At 33.4% G+C, this 10,100-nt stretch overlaps 2 protein-coding genes across 2 annotated transcripts in view; one reads left to right on the forward strand and one right to left on the reverse strand.

Annotated features, from left to right (window-relative positions):
- The first annotated feature begins 89 nt into the window (after window positions 1-89).
- LOC112503833 lies at window positions 90-1,217 on the forward strand. The gene has a single exon (XM_025107823.1). The coding sequence runs from the start codon at window positions 90-92 to the stop codon at window positions 1,215-1,217; it is 1,128 nt and encodes a 375-aa protein (XP_024963591.1).
- An 8,276-nt stretch (window positions 1,218-9,493) lies between these two features.
- The window catches only part of LOC112503834 (putative disease resistance protein At3g14460), a 6,912-nt gene continuing 6,305 nt past the window's right edge, over window positions 9,494-10,100 (reverse strand). Inside the window, exon 2 of the mRNA XM_025107824.1 lies at window positions 9,494-9,660. Coding sequence (XP_024963592.1) covers window positions 9,494-9,660 — 167 coding nt within the window. The remainder of the gene's footprint in view (window positions 9,661-10,100) is intronic.

Here is a 10,100-nt window from a genome sequence, read left to right on the forward strand (position 1 = left end):
CCGGTGAAGCTGAGCTGCTCGCTCAAATAATGAATTGTAAGATTTCTTCTATTCCGTTTCAATACTTGGGTCTTCCAGTAGGAGCGCAGATGGGAAGAAGATGTAGCTGGAACAAGTTAGTGGACAAATTCGAAGTGAAACTCTCATCTTGGAAGGCCAAATCTTTGTCGTTTGGTGGTAGGAAGATTCTGTGTAAATCGGTTCTTGGTAGCTTGGGAGTTTATCTTTTCTCTTTGTTTAAAGTCCCGGAATCTGTGCTTAACACACTTGAAAGCCTTAGGAACCAATTCACTTGGGGCCGGACTGGACAGAGTAAGAAAATTATCTGGGTTAAGTGGAAAGTTACCTGTAATAAAATGGATAAAGGTGGTATTGGCATCGGTAGTTTGAAGGCGCTTAATTGGAGTCTTCTTGCAAAGTGGTGGTCGAGATTTCTTAACGAAGAGGGTAGTGTCTGGAGAGAGAGTATTAAGGCGTTTCATGGTGATAAAGGGGGTATTTTAAGTGTCGGATGTAAGAAACCGGGTGTATGGGGAACTATTTCTAAATGGGACATTCTCATCCGGAAAGCTGAGTTGAATGTTAACAACTTCTGGCCCGTTGATACTAATGGCAATCGAAGATGGATTCTATCCGAAGGCGGGGTATTCTCGGTCAAGACGTGTCGGGGAATGATCGAGGAAGGTATTTTACAATCCGATGGAAGCTTTACGAAGTGGAACAAATTGGAACCCGCTAAAGTTAATATGCTTATCTGGCGTCTTTCAAAGTCTAGACTTCCCACTAGATATAATCTCTACTTAAAAGGTGTCCGGATGAGTTCGGTTCTCTGTCCTTGCTGCCTTAGTCATACTGAAACGGAAGCTCATCTCTTGTTTGGATGTTCGTCTACAAAGGTGATCGGTGCTTACGTTAAGAATTGGTGGTCGGGCTTTCCTTGTCAGGCTACCAATTGGGCGGAATTCTTCTCGGCAGCGCAATTTCCTTTCAAAGGGAAGAGGGTTAAGGAGGTATTGGAAGTAATTCTCATGGCGTTCATTTGGATGATTTGGACGAATCGGAATGCGTTGGTCTTTAACAAACCCATAAAAATCCCGATGGTGATTTTCAAGGATATTGTGCTATTTTCTTTTAATTGGATTAGAATTAGATCGAAGTCTTGTAATGATCTTGATTGGAATGCTTGGTGTATCAGCCCTTTATCGGCTTTGTTGTAAGTGCTAGCATCTTGCTAGCCTTGGTGGTTTCTTAATAAATCTGCTGTTTCTAAAAAAAATAGGTACACTATCCTACCACTTCTAAAATGAAGGGATTTCCTATACAAAAGCACTTGCAGAAATGTGCTCTCAAYATGAGGTCACAGCTACTGATTTCCTACCATGACTTCTGATGCTGATGGCCACATAATGTCCATTCGGAAACTCAGCTCACAAAGTACCYAACTTCAATAGCCAAATGCGTAGTCAGTTCTCTCCTATGATCACATTGGGACATAGATATAGGCCAGATATKATGTGGCTAGGGGTTTAGTTCTGAAACCTCATTTATATGTACCCTTTGCTAGGAATGCATGAATATGACACCATGCAGAGTATCACCAACCGCTATGCTTTTGTGGTACAGAAAACTATAAGCCATAGTACAAAAGGAGATGCAACTGCAGACGCTCTAATTTTAGTTAAATTCAATGTGGATCCAATTATTGTGCAAAACAAAAAATTGGGCTTAGAAGTTCACATTTCTCAAGCATACAGAGCATAGGATAATCCTCCATGAGGGTGTGGTGCTGGGTCCTAAAAGTGCTTTTCTTCTTTATCATAAATCAATTTCATTTTCTAAACACCCTTTCATCATTAATAAAGGAACTTCTAAAAAAACTGAACAGAGAGCAAGTGCAATTTATTTCTACAGTAGAAGTTTGCCATAAAAACTTAGGGCAAAATGCACAAAATAGCAATCTACTTTCATAATTTTTTTTATTATAGCATTGTACTTTCAGTTTTTCTTATTACAGCAATGTACTTTCAAACTATTTTTTATTAAGACATTGTACTTTGAAAAATTTACCCATTATAGCATTGGGTAAACTTTTGATTTAAATTTACCCATTATACTAGGTTTCCGTGACACCTCATTGTCCACATAGGTTGTCCACATGTACTATAATGATGTGACTTTCTTACTACATCATTGTACTTTCAAAATTATTTTATTATAGCATCTACTAGTTCTTATTAAACACTGTATTTTTACTTTTCATATTTAGATATTTTACATGTTATTTAATAAATGTATTAAATGAATTAAAAAAATTCTAAATTATTCATTAATATACCAATATCAATAAAACTATTAGAACACAACTTATCTCGCTAACATTTTTTAAAAAATATGCATTTTTTGAAAAAAAGAAAATAAGAATTGTTCATTTTTTACCAAAAAATATTATCTTTTAAAGAATATATTATATTTGTTCAAAAACTTTTTACTTGACGTATAAATATATTAAATTAATTAGACTTTTTTGAATTATTTATTAATATAACAATATTAAAAAATTGTAGATAACAATTTATTTCGTTAATATTTTAAAGAGAACTTTAAAAGATATGTATTTATTTGAACAACATAAAATAGGAAAAATTACCTTTTTTACAAACAAAATATATCTCGAAAATAATGTTTCATATTTATTTATTAAATATTTTACTCTAAGAATATTTAATTTGAATGCAACTTAATAAGAAAAAGTAAAAAAAATTAAATGTTTTTTTAGATCATAGCAATGAAAAATGAAAATCACTAATAATAATTTGAAATAGGTTTTTATTTCAATTTTAGTTAAGTCATCAAAATGATGTGGTATCTACATCACCTCATTAAAGCCACACAAGCAAAAAAGTCAAAGGGTTAACCGGTTTAAAAGGTAACAGGTTACCCATTGCTATTATGGGTAGATTTTTTAAAGTACAATGCCTTAATAAAAAATAATTTGAAAGTACATTGCTGTAATAAAGAAAAACAAAAGTAAAATGCTATAATAAAAAAATTTATGAAAGTAGGTTGCTATTTCATGCATTTAGCCCTAAAAAATTATTGTGCAGTCCCAACATCTGATCATTTAAATTTGATTATCTAGACTTGAAGAGGGGGATGGGTTCAAATGAAATCTCAAGTAAAGGGCTGTTTGGTTGTTATTTTCTGCACAAGTAAAAGTTTTGTTTTGAACCATCTAAAAGAACATCTAAAATCAAATGCTAGCATCTCTCATGAATGTTTATGTATATGTTCCGAAGCTACTGCAAAGAGCAGTCAATTTAAACCAAGTGCAAAGTCACMCATCTAGAGCAAGTCCAAATGTGCAAAGCTGTTGACTTCAGGWGTAAAAACTTTCAGAGAAGTTAAGCATATATACATGAAACTTATTACTATTAACCCATTCACCTTCCTCATTGAACTACACACCACAGACGGCCATATTAGCTCAAAAGTATCCTTCGAACACATATTTGCAGAGACCTATTAATCATCCAAGAATTGACTTGCCTTCACTAACCAAGAGTAAGTTAACTAATAAAAGCACCGCTTCAATCCCCTTGGTGTCTGTCAGTGTTTGAGTTGTTTGAGTTAGAAGGCCGACGACAATCGTTCTCATTTAAAACCTGCAAAAAAAAATCCATGTTTTTAAATAAACTTCGAACAAAATCCCCATCATAAGCTAACTTGCAGTTCAATTGCTACAAAATGTCAATGGGTTAAAGAAAATCATGTTGCCCTTTTAATAAATTGGTCTTATCATGCTATTTCGGCAAAAAGTTGATTACCAATACAACTCCCCCATGGGCACGACATATGAGGAGACATATCGTGAGATAACTCGCCGACAAAGACAAGAGAAGGGATTCAAACCTGAATCTATTATGTATTTGGGCAAAGTAACCCCACCCCTTACGGTTCAAACGTGTGAGAATTTAGAAAACCCTCAATTTTAACATGGAGAACTTACGGTTCCAAAGCTGCAGTACTGTGAGCCTTTGGAGTTCTCATTAGATGCCTGTTTCTAGAAGTGAATGCACATACAAAATTTCAGAATCCAATCATCCATGTTAACGTTTTGATTCATCATACCAACACAAACAGATTAAGATCATAAACATGTATTTAARCATACCCTAAGCTCTTCCAACRCATATGGAATTGCATTAAAACCCTTCSACRTATWCTGATTCTTTGCTTTCCTTGTCAAAACCTGAAAATTAGACAAAATTAAAACAAACAAAACCCTAAAACGACTATACAATATACACACCTATTCATCAGAAACTCAAAACAACACAAAGATGTATGGCGAAAAGAGTCAAAGACCTTGCCCCAACACTTTCTAATATGTTAACAATGTCGTAAATTCGCCGCCTCTCAACACCTGTAGTTTCCAAGATCCTTTAATCCTTTGTTTCTTTTCTTCAGTATAATTGATTTGCCGCGTTGTCTAATCCAATCGATTCAACACCATCTCGATTATACAACCTCAGGAAACTGAAGAATATTCAATCTCAAATCGTTATATATGAAGCAAAGATCTAAACAGTGAAGGTGTAAAGAGAAATGTTAAAATGAGTAAATACTTGGAGCATAAAACGCCGAGAGATTTCTCTTTTCGACTGTAAAGAGAAGGATTTTTAGTTTCGATATCATGCAGTGACGCCATGGATGGAAATCCTTCTCGAACTCAGCTGGATTCGATGAATTTGATCTTCATTTTTGCTTGAAGTTTGGTTTCAATGGCGGGATCGAGATTCAAATTGGGGTTTTTGCTCGATCCCGAGTTGAGTTGGTGGCCAAAAGTAGAAAAACACCGATTTAAAACGGGCCGTGGGAATTTGAATACGAAACGATGCGGGGAAGAGTGCTCCTGGGGCAGATGAAGAGTGCTCCTGGGGAAGAGGAAGAGTGCTCATGGGGAAGAGGATCTTGGGGAGGGGAGGGTGTAAAAGGAATTTTGGAAGAGGGGAGGCGTGCAAGGGTATTTTGGGTATTAAAAAACTTAAGACTTTAAGATTTTGGAGGCTTTCTGCTTTATAAAGTAATATAGATAGTTTATCCAAATTAAGAGTCCAAAGTAATTATGATTTGTGACCACAGTTAAGGCGGCTTTTTTGGTTTTACCTAATATTCTAGAATGTTTGGTTTATGGAATTTGAAATAAAAATTCCAATTTCTATAAATAATTTATAAAAATAATTAAATTATATTTTTAATTGATTATTATAAAATAAATGTTTTTAACATATTTTAAAATATTATTACAAACAAATTTTATAAAAATTCCATGAAATACCCGTTGGTTTATGGGGTTTCAATTCTGGACTTTTTTTTAAACCAAGTGTGGTTTCAATTTTGGAATTTTTTTAAACCAAGTGTGAAAGTGATATGGAATCTAATTTCAAATCTCATCAAGTCATGTAGACCAAACGGGCCCTTAACAAACGATTAATAAGAGGCTTTGATCAATTTAGATTCGAGGCTATTTGTGTTTTATCTTTTAGTAGACAACATTCAAGAATGGCATTCTATTTGCTTTTATAGAATGACAATCTTAATTGAATTCTATTGTAATCAATAATCATAAAATCTTAACACAATATTGGTTATAATACTCTTAAACAATGGTCGATCCAAGATTTTTATTTAATAGGGACATCTTTAAGGTAGACTAAAGTCATCCAAGTCTCTACTCCTTCCCCTTCCCTTTAGTAGATATAGGAAGCCCGTTGGAAGATTCTTTGTCACATGGCTCGTCCGATGCGTTTTCGACCTAATTGCACCGTCACTACAAAAATGAAGAGTATCAGTAATGGAAAAATCCGTCGCTAAAGGCTTCATTCGTCGTTGATCGTCCGTCTATCAAAAGCTCGTAAGTAATGCTATCAGCGACATATCAGGGACGGAAACTTATAGCAACGGATCAACGAGTGAAACTTTCAATGACGGATCAGCGAGATAAACTTTCAGCAACAGATCAATGAGGGAAACTTTCAACGATGGATCAGCGAGATAAACTTTCAGCAACGGATTAGCGACAGAAACTTTCAGGGACGGATTAGCGAGAGACTTTTAGCGAAGGATTAGCGAGGGACCAGAAACTTTTAGCGGCGGACTTTTCCTCGTAAATCTGTCGCTAATTTTATTAATTTTAAAATTAAATAATTTATAATTACATAATTCTTATAGGTATTTATACAAAACCTAACCATAACATAACAAACCAAAAGTGTGAACTAGGAGTACTAAAAAAATATCGTTGGACCGCTCAAGTCGGCCGAACGAAGTCAAACCGGACCGTTTTTTGCGGTCTAGCGGTTTGGTTTGGTTTGAAAAATAGCAAAACTGGTCCGGTCCACTCCGGTCTGCAGTCTGAAACCTTTTTTGGGTGGTTTGGACAAAACCGACCGCCAAATATATATATATATATATATATATGTATGTATGTGTGTGTGTGTGTTTTATTTTAGTATTAGTAAAACCAACTTTTTTACCTTAGGCTATGATCCAAATATATCCCTAAGACCAACAAAAACTCTAATATCCAAGATAATCAAAATGGATATTTAATCTAAAATTATAAATTATATATGTATTTTTTAAGTTTAATATTTAAAGTCCATTAAAGGTCCAAACCGCCTAAACCGGTCAGACCAGACCATCTTTTCGTGGTTTGGTTTGACCGGTCTGGGCACTTGATGTCAAACCGCTCGGTTTGAAATTTTTATAAACCGCCATTACGGCTTGGTTTGTGGTCTGAGGGTTAAACCGTCCAAACCGGAACGCGAATACCCCCAGTGTGAACAAATTAAAACTAATAAATTCATATAATTTAAAATATCTAATTCATACAATCTAACTACGCGAAGTCGGAGATGGGGGTGGGGATGGGGGAAAAACGTATCATAACTACCGCATAAATGCAGTAATGCGTTTCAAGGGATTTTTAGAGTTTTCTTGTGGATTTCGGGGGATTTTTTTAGTGTTTTTGTCGATTCTGAAAGACGGTTTTTTGATTGATTTCAAGAGAACTTTTTGGTTTTTTGGTTGATTTGAAGGTATTTTTTTTTTTAGTTGGTGGAGGTAGAGGCTTGAAATTACTGGGAGAACTATATAATAGAATGTTAAAAACAATTGTTTTTAACCTTTGTAAAAGAGAATTTTATGGGGTCCACATCGTCACCTTTTGACTACTACATCCGCCTCTGCTCCTAAAACTCTTACATATACATAAACACTCTTAACGCTAATAGTTGTCGTTTGAGTATATGAATAGTCATAAACCCTGAATCATATACAAGCTATAGTGATCCTCTTGATAGTCTATCAACGGTGAATCTCAATTTTTTTAACCTGATGTGACACAAATAATTACTATAATATAAATAAAATATAAAAAACTATTTATAATTAACAAACACAAAGAAACCGGTTCCAATTTGAGCGTCTTATAGTTATTATTATAGCGTTACACTGTCGTTAACCATTAAACTCAAATTTAAGCTTCAATATATTATTGTACCCTCTCAAATTTTCGATGAGCATGTCCAATGATAGCACAAACAAATAATAATAATGCCACCATTAAGAATCATAAAAAATCTACACTATGAAAGACAATATCAATAATGGCACCGACTATACCCTTCATAGTCATCAAGTTACTTCATTTTAGGGTAAATAAATGTGATGCCTGAAAATATATATACGCAAAAAATTTATTAGAATAATTTTCCTAATAAGAGCTCTCTTTTACCATAACTCTAAATTTTTATTTGGTTGGACATGTCAAATGGGTCATAGAAAATGTATCTAAATAACAAGGATCTCAAATGTAAAATCTCTTTTAAAGTCCGAACAAGTTAGAAATGCGGTTTTGATGATTATGGAATAGAAAAAAAATATGTACTTTATACTAAAGGACTTGCTTTTTCCTTTTTCAAAAAAGAAGCACAATAAATTTTGAACACTTGAATAAAATGGATCCTATGTTGGAATGATTTTGATTATAAAATATTGTATTGAAATTGAAACATCGAAGCGCCAGTGCCCTAATGGATCAGTCGTACTTCTAATCAGGCGATTGTGGGTTTGAGTCCCACCAGGCGTGATCTTTTTCAGAATAGATTATGTTGTGGTTTAAAAATTTCGGTTTTCATTTATTCAATTTTCAGTTCATTTACATTTTCGTCCCTAGACCAAAACACTACTTTTAAATATGAAGGACTAAAATATAAATGAGTAATAAACTATAGGAACGAAAAAAACAATAAATTCTAAATCATAAGAACAAAAGAGATAATAAATTATAAACTGTAGAGGTGAAAATTGTAATTTTAAAATCATAAGGACTAAAATAGAAATTCTCAACAAACCAGATTCACTAAAAATCTCTAGTCTTTGTTTTATGTAAATCACATGATTGATAATTGTTTTAAGGATAAATTATCAATTTTTATTATAAAAGCACATCAATCAAATATAGTTTACATTTATAGCTTTAAAAAAAGAATTCTATTAGCAACAATAATTATTAAAAATATGTGTTTGTGGTTAATCGGTTGCTGATTAACGAGGGATTTTTGAGGTAAAGTCTAAAAAAACTGTTATGTTGCTAATTTGTCGTTGATTAACGAGGGATTTGCGACGGAAAGGATATTTGGGCTTCCCTTCGTAAATTCCTCGCTAATCAGTGACGAATAGACCAAAAATCTCTTTCCTCGTTAATCAGCGACGGATTGGCCAAAAATCTATTTCGTTGCAAATCGCTCACTAATCAACGAATGGAATGGATTTTTGGCCTATCCGTCGCTGATTAGCGAGGGATCTTTTCCGTCCCTAAAAACCGTCGCTAATACTCAGTTTTCTAGAAGTGAGAGTGAAAAAGGTCATAGAAGTTGTATATATGAATGCATCTGGTTTACGTATGGTGTTTAGAGTGAAGAAGGGTAATAGTGGAAAAAAGTGGCTTTGAGTAATAGAGAACCTGGATAAGGAACCATTAAGAAAGGAAATGAACGATTCAGATCTTCAAAAAGAATTGCCAAACAAGATCAACCTTTGACTGAACCTCTTAATGGAACCATTAGAAAGTAAACAAACAATCCCTTATTGTTTTAAGATATTGAAAACAAAAATAAGTAAAATGATACATGGTTTCAAGAATAACTTATAATATATTTAATTGCATTATATGTATCAATCGTTTACATATTGTACTAGTATTCTTTTAAAACTATTTTATGTATAATCAACATAAAAATGATCATTGGAGCAACAAATTAATTAACTCACGAAGTAATGTGATGATGATAATTACATAAAAAATAATCATTCATTCATACATAAGCCAATAGCAAATAATAATCACTTCCTCTACCAAAAAAAAAAAAAGGAAAGAACAATCACAAAACAGTGATGTATAACAGGATCCAAATGTGGAGCTTCAAGATCATCCAACATCCATCGTAGCCAGAATCAAGAGCTCGCTAGCTTCAATAGAGGATCCTGAAACAATCAGTTGCTTCTTGGTACGCCACGAGGACACAGGAGAGCTTCCAAGATTGCTATTAAAGTAACATGTGCTGGAATGTTGTGTGAATGAACATCCAAGCCAATCTGAACCACAAAATACCGATATAAACTATACAGCCATGCATATATGATAAGTGCCATGACTGATGAAGAATGACAATATGACATACACGAATATGGTTGGTTAAGTCTCAATGAAAACATACCAAGTAATTAATTTCTCAACTTCCATACGCAAGATTCTGTATGTAGCTTCCACGGTCATCGTTGGTCTATTCTCCATCATATGGCTTTATGTGATTTTGAGAAAGCGATAATGTTTTTATTTTTAAATAAAATTTATGTTTGAAGATATCATAAAAATTTGACAAAAATATATCGATATTAGTATTAAATTAACTATTTAAAATTCCTCATTTTTTTGTGTAATTTTTTAATTCAAATTTTTTATAAATTAATTTATGTACAATAACGAAGTAATTTATATTTGGTTTAATAATATAACTTTTTTATAAAGATAATAA

This window comes from Cynara cardunculus, unplaced genomic scaffold, assembly GCF_001531365.2.
Source record: "Cynara cardunculus var. scolymus isolate 2C unplaced genomic scaffold, CcrdV1 Un_Scaffold_3966, whole genome shotgun sequence".
NCBI lineage: Eukaryota > Viridiplantae > Streptophyta > Magnoliopsida > Asterales > Asteraceae > Cynara > Cynara cardunculus.